At 34.7% G+C, this 13284-nt stretch overlaps 1 protein-coding gene across 6 annotated transcripts in view; it reads left to right on the top strand.

Annotated features, from left to right (window-relative positions):
* RTKN2 (rhotekin 2) overlaps positions 1-13284 on the top strand; it is a 72973-nt gene that overhangs the window by 30339 nt on the left and 29350 nt on the right. For all 6 annotated transcript variants that reach the window (XM_013063055.2, XM_013063053.2, XM_004765683.3 and 3 more), the window contains one exon: positions 10801-10895. In XM_013063055.2, the coding sequence (XP_012918509.1) occupies positions 10801-10895 (95 nt within the window). The remainder of the gene's footprint in view (positions 1-10800; positions 10896-13284) is intronic.

Genomic DNA, 13284 nt, shown 5'->3' on the forward strand with positions numbered 1-13284 from the left:
GTCACCATTTCTTCAAGGAGCCCTGGTTTCTCTCAGATACTTTTTTTTATACATTGCATTTGTTACTGCACAAATAGTTTTGTTTATGTGTCTTGGGAAAACTGTCGATTAGTCTACATTCTTAGAATTTCTTTGCATGTTCTGGTAGAGTTGGCTCTTCAACATGTCAATAACTTCACTATGATTACAAAAAGCAAAATAGCTCAGGTCTATAGACCCTGGAAATGTTAATCATCACAACATAGTTATATAACTCTTTTCATGTCAGATACTTACATATGGATAATGTCTTGGGATTCTAGTATTGTAGCTTTCAGTCTCTTTCAATCGAGGCCTATGCTAAGAAATTAGCATCATGACTGAGTGTACAGTAGCATAAACAGATGAATTTCATGAAGCAATACTTAGCCCTATCTATTTATAATACAGTCATCAGATTTTTAATTCTATTTTTAGTTTTTAAAATTACAGTTCATGAGTTATAAGTTGATGTCACAATCTGTTGGTTCTGTTGGATCCAAATAGGGTTTTTCTTCCCCCATTTTCCTCTGAAAAATAAGTCATAGAAAATGTTAAGTCTTTCCTCATATAAATCTCATTGAAAAGTGAGTAAGGAACCCTTTAATTTTTTTCCTTTATCTTCTTAAAGCTTTTCTTGATTAAGATATATCAAGAATTTTCTATTGAGTTCAGTAGTTTTTAAAAATTTTTTAGACAGCAAAATTTATTTTGCTTTATTCAAAACAATGCTAGGACCCCTGATATCCTGGAGAAGTTACATTATTCCTTGGATCTCAGTTTTCTCATATGAAAGGTAAGGATTCTTAGACACAATCATTTATTAGGAGCCTCCTTAGAGACATTTCTAAGGTTTCATACACCTTAAAGCTTGTTTAAGGAAAAAAAAAATGGTGGGGGTGGGGAGTGGGACTCAAGCCTCATTATAAAACCTCGATGTTTGGCAGTGAATACTTAATGTTTTATCCTGTCTTATATTATTTTTGTGACCCAGGGCAGATTAATTTACATATAATATATTAGCTTCGAGAGTACAACATAGTGATTCAATTTTGTATACACTGAGAAATGATCAGTTCAGTAAGTCTAGTTACTGCCTAGAAACTGGCTCACCATTCCAAATTAAAGATTTGTTTTCTTGTGATGGGAACTTTTAAGATTTACACTCTTAGCAACTTTCAAATATTTAATACAATGTGATTGACTGTAATCATCATGCTATAAATTACATCCTCATGACTTACTTATTCTATAACTATAAGTTTGTACCTATGGACTCTGTTCACCTATTTTGCCAAGCTCCCAACACACCTCTCCTCTGCAAGGCACCAGTCTGTTCTCTATACTTATTAGTTTTGTTTTATTTGTTTTTTTGTTTTTTAATTCCACATATGAGTAAAATCATATGGTATTTGTCTTTTTCTGTCTGACTTATTTCACTTAGCGTAATATCCTCAAGGTCCATTCATGGTGATGCAAAAAGCAAGACTTCATTCTTTTTTATGGCTGAGTATAAAAATATAATACATCTTTATCTAATTCATCCATTGGTGGGTACTTAGGTTGTTTCCATATCTTTGTTATTATAAATAATGCTATAGTAAACATAGAGATGCATACATCTTTTTGAATTAGTGTTTTCATTTTCTTTGGATAAATAAACTAAAAAGCTTTTGCACAGTGAAGGAAACCATCAACAAAATGAACAGGCAGCCTAGTGAATGAGATGAGATATTTTCAAATCATATATCTGTTAAGGGGTTAATATCCATATATATAAAGAACTCTTAGAACTTAATAGCAGAAAAAAAAATCTAATTAGAATATAGGCAGAGGATCTGAATAGACATTAATCCAAAAAAGACACAGATGGCCAACAGAAACATGAAAAGATGGTCAACATCAAAAATCATCAGGGAAATGTAAATCAAATCACAGTAAGATATTACCTCATACCTTTTACAATGATTGTTATCAAAAGAATTAAGAAATGCTGAACATGTGGAGAAAGGGGAAACCCTTGTGCACTGTTGCTGGGAATGTAAATTGGTGCAACCACTATGGAAAACAGTATGGAGTTTCCTCAAAATTAAATGAAAAAAATAAAAATACAGTGGAAATTTAATAATTGTAGTTCGTCCCATTGTTGCTACTTTTACTGTTCTGAGACTAGGTTTTCCTTAACTTTTTCAAACCCATGCTGAAGCATTACAATTTAAAAAGAATGTAGGATTATAAAATATAGACATATTTTAAAATTTAAAGCCATTATTTCTAATTTCATAGAAGATAATCTAAATGATGTTAGAACTTGCATTTAACCTGTATTCCTCTTTGAAGCCTGGAGGAATTTTTGAGCATAATATTGTTGGTATTAAGTTCCTTATTTTTTTTTCTAAAGATTTTTTTAGATTTTACTTATTTATTTGAGGGAGAGAAAGATAACATTAGTGGGGTTTGGGGAGAGGGCCAAAGGGAGAAGCAGTCCCCACTGAGCAGGGAGCCTGATGTGGGGCTCCATCCTAGGACCCTGGCATCTTGACTTGAGCCAAAGTCAGTTGCTTAACCAACTGAGCCACCCACGCACCCCAGTATTAGTTCTTTTAAATAACAACTGACATATTTGTCTTGAAGCGTTCATTCTATTTAGATTTGTTATTCTACTTGGTTTATACCTGAATCCAAACACGAATTTTCTTTATGAACGTTCCCCATGCAACTTTTATGGCATTTGCTTATTTATACCAATTAAATTTGGTCAAAGGAAAAGTAAAATCTTTTACATTTCACTGAATCATGTTCTGCCAGTACCTGTATTCTGCTGAGCTTCAGGTGTGAATCCGGCATACACTAGGTTAAATTCATAGACTGGGATGACTCTTAACTAGCAATTCCTTAACTGACTGCTTCAGCACCTTGATAGGAGTTTGAGAAAAGTACTAGTGATCAGAATGCATAAGGGGATCAGTTTTGTTTCTTTAATAGTGATCTAGTTCAATGAGAAGATTCCCAGTACAGCTTTTAATTTTTAACCAAAATGCACATAAAAGATCAGATTTGGGCTATATATATCTTCTCTAGTAACATGGCATGTGATCAAATATAGCTATTCTTTCTGACAAAAGAGTGCTTTTTTTTAGACTACCATTTAAAGTAGTCATTTTTTTTTCCATAACATTTTGGACCAACTTCTCCCCCCAGTGTTATAACAATTGGCTTATTTGATTAAAAAATGTAGCTGATTAAACTTTTGGGAACTCAATATTAGGGTTGGCTAAAAGGAATGAGTGTAATGTTTTAGTAAGAAAATGTTATCCTGACAAGAATGTTTTAAAAGTGAGATCATTGTTAGTTTTGGAAACATTGGCATTGTAATTAGTCATGGTTTAAAAATGAAGTAACTTGAAATATCATCATAAAGTATTGTTTGATCCAAAAGAAGACAGTGAACATTTTTGGTAATTTTTAGCATGTTCCCTGATGTGATTCATTTATTCATTTTTATTTGTGGAATTTCACTTACTGAAATTCCTTTGTCCAGATTTTCCCAGTGTTTCTAATAGCTGAGTTCACTATTTTATGGTCATTGAGAACTATTTATTTAGTACATTATTCATCGCTATGTAAATATACATCATTTTAAACAATCATTTCAAGAAAACTGGTAAAATTGAGAATGATTATTTGACAAAATGTATATTAATTTTTTTAAAAATAAGCCACTATACTGCATTTTAAATTAGATTGAAGTTATAAGACAAGTATCTTAATACTTGTCTAGAATAAATGGATTATTTATGATTTGAGGAACAATGAAGTTACTGTTTTGGTTGTGTGAAAGATGATGCAGAGTTCAAATGTAACTAAGGAGCTCCTCAGCCTTTGGGTACAATTCCATTATCCATTCATTTAATCATCTTAGAAAGGATTATTCAGCAGTTATATCATATGGCACATTAGATTCCAAAGTTCATAAGTCACGCTCCCTGAACTCAAAATTGTTGCAGTGGTAAAATACGGTCCCTTATATCTGTTTTAACAGAAAAGGTATCATAATTTTAAACTATTTCTTAATGAAGTATAAAGGTAGTAAGTATAGCGGGGCCCTCTTTCCAGTATACTACTTGCCTAGCAGAGGCAAGTCAATTATATTCTCTGAACTTCAGTTTCTTCTTCTGAAAACATGGATGAAACTATCTGCTCTGCTTACTTTAAGTATTCATTGTGAATCTTTAAAAAGATATTGCTTGTCAAATGCCTTAAACTGTACATATGTGGTATAATAATGCTTTGCCTTTCTCTGATTTTTATGGGAGATTTCCATCATACTGCTTCGCCACACTTTTTATTTGATTACAAAAATAATCAAATAGAATCTAGAAGAGAAAAAGAGTTATTCCTACTTCATTCTAAGTCAAATTTTTTTAATATATTGACCATTATTTTTTCAGGTTTTTAAATATCTAGCTTTGGGAGATAGGTATAAATAATTATCTACACATTCAGCTTTTTTTCTACAGTTATTATAGAGTCTTCACATAATTATGTTAATGACCACATTATCATTCGGCTCTATCATAGTTTATTTACTTACTTTTTTGTTAATCATAGCTTATTTAATCATCCTTAGAAGTTATCAATAACTTTCTTCAGCTTGTTATTATCAGATGCATCACTTATTGAAAATAAAGGCAAATATGCTCCGTGTTTACCTAAAAGTAGCTGAGGAAGAGATGCCTTAGTCACAATTGTTTCTTAAGGCCTGAGAAAAAATTCGAACATACACCTCATTCATCACATGATTTTAGCCTGTTCCGTTATACGGGAGTTGCTTTCTGAACATGCCACCTCCCCAGTGCGCTTGGCGTAAAGGCACAGCTTATAACCAGCTGCTTTCTGTGCACACTAATGGCAGTATTTTATATTATACTATATATTGAATTGATGCTATTCCTGAAGTGAAGAATACACAAATGTTTTTAGTAGTTACTAAGAATTAATTACCGTGTCATTCCGAAAAATAAAAAGTATCTTTATTCTCTTTCTCTCCCTTTCCCGGCCTCCCACTATTTCAGGTATTTTTCTTGATGGACTTAAAAAGACATGTAGTCTATTCATCTAATACTTTGACCTCTCAGTTTCATGACCCCCCATCTCCAGTGATTTTGTCCTTCTGCCTATTCCAGTCCTCCACTCTATAGTTGTGCCCTAGACCTTGTGACAAATAATTGCACACCCTCTACCATCTTGTTAGCTGGTATCCCTCTATCCACTGCCTCACACATTTCCAGCTTGCTCCCTTTAGCAGTCTGACTCGAATTTAGATTTGACTCCATGATTAACCACTTTATTCTTTCCTAGCCTTTTTCTTGTTGTCATACTTACCTTGGAAAAACTCCAGCCTTGGTTAAATCCTCCTTTGTGCTCCTCCGCACCTGCACTCATGAGAAATAGATGAGGAAGCTGGAGATAAAGAGTCACAGTTACTGGTCTCCCTTTAGACACATGATCACTAACCTTAAGTGAGTTCTCAGTATGACAGCAATCCCACTGAGTTTCCATAGCCTTCCAATTTGCCTCTCTTCAGGGAAGGTATTTCACATCATATTACTGTCTCTTCTAAAAACTCCGATTTCCCCCTCTTCTCTACTCCTTATTCAAAGCTGATGACTTTGTTTCACCTATCACTGATCCTACTAAAGCAATCAGGAGAGAACTTACATATCTTCATCAGCCAAATCTATAAGCCTGTCCACATCTGTATGTTTATTTGCTGCTTTCTTTTCTTGGGAACTCTGTCCCATCTAACGCCACCTTCTTGTGCACTGGATCCCATCTTCTGCATGACTTAGAAGCAAGCTCCTATGCATATCCCCTACACCCCATCATCAATTTTTTTTTATTGTCGTTTTTTAACTGCATCATTGCTACCAACACAAAACATGCTGAAATAACTCCCATCCGTACTGCCCCATTTGAGAGCTACCCTTTATAGAAAAGTTTTCTGTATTCCTTACCTCTACTTCCTCTCCTCTTACTCTCTCCTTGGACCATTTCTGTTAACTTCCCTTCTAGGATCCACCTCCCTGGTTTTCCCACTACCTCTGACTATTTCTCACCTGCCTCCTTTGTTCATTGCTCTTCAACTTGATCTCTAATGATGAAGTGTGTCTCATTTTTCAGTCCTTGGACTTCACTTAACTTTCTAACTTTAATTAAATTTCATTTATACACTGGTAACTCCCAAATTTAATTCTTCTATACTTTTTCTTCTCTTAACTCCAGATATTGTCCAGCTGCCTACCTTACAACCTATCTAGATATCTAGAACAATTTTAAATTTGACTTGTCCACAACTAAATTCATATTTCCCAATTTCCCATATTTATTCTTCTGTCAGCCTCACTGCAGTGTAATAAGTATTCCATTTTTCTGGTTGCTTAGGCCAAAAGCCTTGGAGTTGTTTTCAGGCCTTTTTTTTTTTCCCACCTCCCATGTCCACATTGGGTCAACTTCAAGAATATATCAAGAATCTTGTTTCTTCTCCCTAGCTTACTGTAAAGCTACCACTCTATTCCAGGTCTGCATCAGCTCTTTGACCTGCAGTCATCTAGTCATCTAGTCATCAACTAGAAACTTTCTAGTTGATGTCCATTTTCACTCTTACCCCCGGTGGTCTGTTCTGCACATGGCAGCCAGAGGGATTGTTTAAAAATACAAGTTACATCATAGCGCATGCCTCTGCTTCAACCTACCATTTGTTCCCATCTCACTCACAAGAAAATCCGTTGTCCTTAGTATGCCTCACAAAGCACTGCCATGTGCAGGGTCTGCCTCTTACTTACATTTGGGACATCTCTCCGTCTCCTACATCATACTCTAGCCACATCGGGCTTGTGGTTTGTCACACACACCTAGCATCTCTCTTTCGCATCACTTCCCTGCTTGTTGACAATCACCTGTTCCTGAAGATAATACACTGCCCTGAAATGCAGAAGATTAGGGAGCCTAATCTTCTTTATTTTACGTGTGAAAATTACAATGTAGTTCTGTAAAACTTATATATCAGGGACAAATTATCGTGTTGAGATAATACTTAACATATTAGGCCCTCATCACCAGACCGTGGTTATTAGTAGGCCCTTTGTATGTAATCATATTTGCTCTTCCATTGTAATTGCTATGCTCAGTTGCTTTGAATTTTTTCTCCACAATTTTCATTAATACTTTCTCAACTTTTTTGCGGGGTTGGGGGCACTCATTGTATAACACTAGGGAAAAGTAAGAGCTAACTATAGAAACCCAGGCTAAGTGAGTAATAACAGAGACTGGCCCACATTGAGTATGAGGCTGGTGCCTATTAGCTCTTGCAACAGTGGAGATTTTCTGGTGCTTAGTAAACTTTCCAGAAGTCTGCATAGAACTCTGATAGTATACCAGTTGTATTCAGGCTGTAGCTTGAAATTTAGTCATACATCACTTTGTTAAAAATATTTTGTTGAGGGACGCCTGGGTGGCTCAGTTGGTTGAGCAGCTGCCTTCGGCTCAGGTCATGATCCCAGCGCCCTGGGATCGAGTCCCGCATCAGGCTCCTTGCTCAGCAGGGAGCCTGCTTCTCCCTCTGCCTCTGCCTGCCACTCTGTCTGCCTGTGCTCTCTCTCTCCCCCTCTCTCTCTCTGATAAATAAATAAAATCTTTAAAAAAAAAAAATATTTTGTTGAGTTTTGGAGACAGAAACATAAATTTCCCTACTGGGATAAAAGTCACTGGGTATTGAGAGATATCTCTAGTCTATGGTAGTTATATATTAAAAGGCAAGATAAATCAGAGCATCATGCTGTACTTACACAGTAAAGTATTTCCATTATTTCTCAATACTCCCTTGGAGAACAGGTGTTCTCCAAGGGAGTAACATTCTGTGGAGTATGCATTGCACAGTTACTATATGTATACATACTTTTCTTTGTAGTAGAGATTCTAGTAAAGATTTAGTATGAGACAAAGGAGGTTTATGAAACATATCACTTGGCACAATTAATAAAAATTCCCATCAAACTTTTCCTTGTCTGTCTTCTCTGTCTATATTCCTGTCACATTTTAACATGCTTAAAACAATGTTCAAACATCTGATGTTTTGAATGCTGAGGTTTTACTAATTTGGAAAATAAATAAAACCAAGAAAAATTCTTGAAATCAAGATTACTAGCTCAGAAAATAGAATTATTATTACTATTATTATTTTTAAAGATTTTATTTATTTATTTGACAGACAGATCACAAGTAGGCAGAGACACAGGCAGAGCCAGAGGAGGAAGCAAGGCTCCCCGCTGAGCAGAGAGCCCGACGCAGGGCTTGATCCCAGGACACTGGGATCATAACCTGAGCTGAAGGCAGAGGCTTTAACCCACTGAGCCACCCAGGCGTCCCAGAAAATAGAATTATTATTGAATGAAAGTTCACTTTTTAATCACCACAGAGTACCAGGATATGAAATTTAACCTCAGAATTTTTAGATACTTTGGCAAGAGTGCTATTTTAACACAAGTAGCATAAAGGGGATTATCATGAAAAAAATGGAATTAGTAATGAAGTCCTCCATTTTTCCATATGATGAATGTGAAAACTCCAAATCTTTGAAGTTGGTAAACCAGAAGAAGATTCATTCTTACTCCCAGGAAGTAATTATGAATCAGATCCCATCACTATCTTCTTATTAACTTTCTCCAATGACTTCATTATGCTTGGAATCAAATCCACTCTTTCTCCAAGGTTTCCAGCAAAGTTCGAGGACCTAATTCCTGCCTTTATCTCTGACCTTGTGTCCTAAGGTGGTGTTTCCCACTTGCTCCCTATACTCCAGCCACACTGCTCTACTTTCAGCCTTCTCTGCTTGGAATGCCTTCCCACATTCTTTGCTTGATTCCATCTTCTTATGAGAGCGTCACCATTACCCCTTAGATAGTCCTTTCCTGTTTCTCCTGCTTAACAGGTCCTCAGTTTTCTTATCCCCTTTGCTTCATAGAAAAGGTTGCATTATAACTTACAAATACCACTATTTAATTTATCACTCTGCTTCCCTTTTCTCTCTCCCCCTTACATCAGAATATAATACTGAGTCTTGTTTACCAAAGTGCCCATCACCTTGCATAGAACTTGGCATATGTTAGGTGTTCTGTTAATATTTTTGAATGAATGGAGACCATTCAGAGAAACATCTATGAGTTAAGGCAAATAACTTGCAGATTTTCTTAAGATAAAATAGCATAAAGAGATAAACATACTAGGTTGATAATTCATTTATATTTATAATCTGTCATCTACAACATCTAAATGTGGTTTTTCTTCATTTTTAAATTATGGTTAAATATATAAAATTTATGATTGTAACCATTTTTAAGTGTATAGTTCAGTGCCATTTAATACATTCACAGTATTGTGCAACTATCTTCATCACCCATCCCCAGAATGGTTTTATCTTTACAAACTGAAATTCTATGCCCAATAAAAAATAACATCCTGCTACCCTGCCACGCAACCATTGGCAACCTTCAACTCGACTTTTTGTTTCTACGAATTAGACTACTCCACGGACTTTACACATGGAATCAAGCAGTATTTGTCCTTTCGTCATTGGTTTATTTCACTTAGTGTAAGGTCTTGAAGGTTAATTTGTATTGTAGTCTGTGTCAGAATTTCCTTCCCTTTTAAGGCTGAAGAATACTCTATTGTATGTATATACCACATTTTATTTATCCTTTCATCCTTTGAATGGACAGTTGACCTTCTGCTGTTTGGCTCTTGTGCGTTGTGAGTAATGCTGCTATTTATACAGGTGTACACATATCCCTTTGAGTCACTACTTTAAATTCTTTTGGGTATATATCCAGAAGTGGAATTGCTGAATCATATGGTAATTCTATTTCTAATTTTTTATTTTTATTTATTTGTTTATTTTTATTTATTTTTTTTAAGATTTTATTTATTTATTTGACAGACAGAGATCACAAGTAGACAGAGAGGCAGACAGAGAAAGAGGAGGAAGCAGGCTCCCTGCTGAGCAGAGAGCCCGAAGCGGGGGCTCGATCCCAAGACTCTGGGATCATGACCTGAGCCGAAGGCAGAGGCTTTAACCCACTGAGCCACCCAGGCACCCTTATTTCTAATTTTTTGAGGAACCACTGTACATTTTCCATAGTGACTGCAACATTTTACTTTCTCATTAGCAATGCACAGTGTTACAAATTTGTCCCCAGTCTAGCCAACACTTATTTTCTGTTGTTTTTTTCTTTAATTAATAAAAGCCATCCTAATGGATGTGAAGTGGTGTAATTGTATTTTTTTATTTTAATGTTAAAATATTTATTTATTTGAGAGAGAGAGAAAGAGCACATGTGCGCACATGAAGTGGGGAGAGGAGAGGGAGAGCCATAGAGAGAATCTCAGGCAGACTTTATGCTGAACACAGAGCTGGATGTGGGGCGCAATCTAACAATCCTGATAATGACCTGAGCTGAGGCTGGGAGTCACACGTTCAACTGACTGAGCCACCCAGGAGCCCCATTCGTGGTTTTGATTTGCATTTTCCTAATGATTCATGATCTTGAGCATTTTTCATGTTTTTATTGGCCATCTTTGTATCTTCTTTGGAGAAATGTCTATTCAAGACCTTAGCCTGTTTTTTAATCAGGTTGTTTATTTTCTGTTATTGAACATCTAAATGGTTTATGTGGTAGGAAATATACGAAAATACTCAAAGTATGTCTTATTTCTCCCTATTACTAGTGCTGCAAAGTATAATTTGCTAGCTCATACTACTTTGACCTTGGAAAGTGCTGAGGATAGCTTCAAGACCCATAATCTGTCTATTAATGGAAATGGTGAGTACCGTCTATATTTTACTTATTACATATGTTATGTTAATAGGTAATGTGAAGAAAGTAATAATTTCTAATTTAAATATGCTCCTCTGAAGCGGATGTTGGCTTAAATAATATAGGCATGCGTTCTTTCTATCCTGTTCCCCAAAATGAGAAAAAAAAAATTTCCTTTTTCCATTCCATTTTCCAGAGATTTGTTTGTGAGGCTAACTTAGTGAGGACAGAAAGGTTTTCTGTATTCTGAATTTTTGTCTTTGACTTGAAATTGATTACTTTACCACCCCTCTAGTTGGCAAAGACCTGTTTTATTTTTAAAGTTGAAATTGAGGAAGCCAAACCTCCTATTGGTAGAAACAGAGGATGTAAGAGTATATATATATATATATATATATATATATATACACACTATATTGCTTATAGTATTTCATTGTATTGTTGTATCGCTATTATTTATCTTTTATTCAATTATTTTTAATCTGAACCCTTTTCTTTCTGGATGATACTGGTAGTTGTAGTTTATCCAAAAAAATAATATAACAAGTTGAAGAAGGGAGCTAAGTAATTAGAAAGGTTTGTAAAATTTAACATGAGCATTCTCCATTTTCCCAGATTATGTTACTTATGAGAAAAAATACAGAGTGGTGATAGCAGAGTAGTTTAGAAATATAATTTGGGTCATTTATTCTTTTCCATTTTCTGAAGCAGAATACATAAAATTTTGTATAACCTTACTTTGTACTTATGGTTATAAAGATGGGTGGCTCCACACTGATGAAATAGATGATTTTACAAAAATATTTTTAAAGTTTTGCTCTAAAAATTACATTAAAAGTACAGAAAAGTTCTTAAAATATGAATGTACAATGTAACAAATAATTTTGAGATGAATATATGCATAACTACCTTCATGTCAAGAAAGAACATTGTCAATATTACTTCTCAATTATTCTAGGTATAAATGGGTCCCAGTTTTTATGGTATTCACTTTCATGCGTTTATTTTTGGTTTTACCACCTATGTGTGCTTCTCTAAATAATTTTTTCTGGTTTGAACTTTATATGGATAAAATCACATTATGTCTCCTTAGCAACTTGGTTTTTGTTCATTCCGTATATGCAGTATATACTATATATATACTATACTGCTTATAGTATTTCATTGTATGGTTGTATCGCTATTATTTATCTTTTATTCAATTATTTTTAATAGTTATAAGGTTCTTTGGTTCTTTTGAGATTCATTAGGGAACATGGGTGTCTGAGTCAGTTAAGCATCCAACTCTTGATTTTGGCTCAGGTCATGATCTCAGCGTTGTGAGATGGAGCCCTGTGTTGGCCTCCTTGCTGAGCATGGAGCCTACTTAAAAGTCTCTCTCTCTCCATTCCTCCAAACACTTGGACATGTGCATGCTCTCTCTCTCATGTGCATGTTCTGTCTCTCTCTCTCTCTCAAAAAAAATAAATAAATAAATAAATAAAACATAAAATAAAAATTTGAGTTTCATAAGTATTAACTTCTTAATGATAGCTTTATTGAATTTCCTCAGCATCTATAGTGATGTCCCTTCTTTCTATTTGATACTGGCTTTTTGTACATTCTCTTGTCTTTTTATTATCATTCTTGCAGTAGTTTTGTTAGTGTTTTTATTCAGTGATCTGTTCTATATATTCCAATTATTTGTTAGAAATAATTATTATAGTCTATATACTCTATATATTACTATGAGAGATGTGATAAAATCTGCTGTGATTGTAGAGTTTTCTAGTTCTCACAGTTACAGCTATTTTTTATTATTTGAGCCTTTGCTATTTGATACAATGTTTTTTTAAGAGGGTGCCACACTGGAGCCCAACATCAGGCTTGAACTCACAACTCTGAGGTCAAGACCTGAGCTGAAATCAAGAATTGGACACAACCAACTGAGCCACCCACGAGCTGCTGATAAACAGTTTTCTTCCACTCTTTTACCTCCATTTTACCTTAAACTGTACTTATTTTTATATTGTAGACATGCCTCGTCAAAGAGGATTATATACTGGATTTTAGTGGGGTTTTTTTGAGTTTTTTTTTTAATTTTTAATTTTTTATATACATGTATTTTTATCCCCAGGTGTACAGGTCTGTGAATCAGCACTCACCAAAGCACATACCCTCCCCAATGTTGGATTTTAGTTTTTATCCAGTTTGACAATATTTGTGTTTTTAATGGAACATTTAGTCATTTTACATTTGATATCAAAAAGTTCATAAGCTATATTATATGATATTAAATATTTGGGCTTAAATCTACCATCATATCCTGTGTTTGCTATTGATCTTGCATGTGTTTTTCTGTTCTTTGTTGCCTTTTCAAGGATTGATAATTTTATCATTTTCACTTTTTCCTTGT

The sequence above is a fragment of the Mustela putorius genome, unplaced genomic scaffold (genome assembly GCF_011764305.1).
Source record: "Mustela putorius furo isolate JIRA1106 unplaced genomic scaffold, ASM1176430v1.1 tig00003949_pilon_pilon_pilon, whole genome shotgun sequence".
NCBI lineage: Eukaryota > Metazoa > Chordata > Mammalia > Carnivora > Mustelidae > Mustela > Mustela putorius.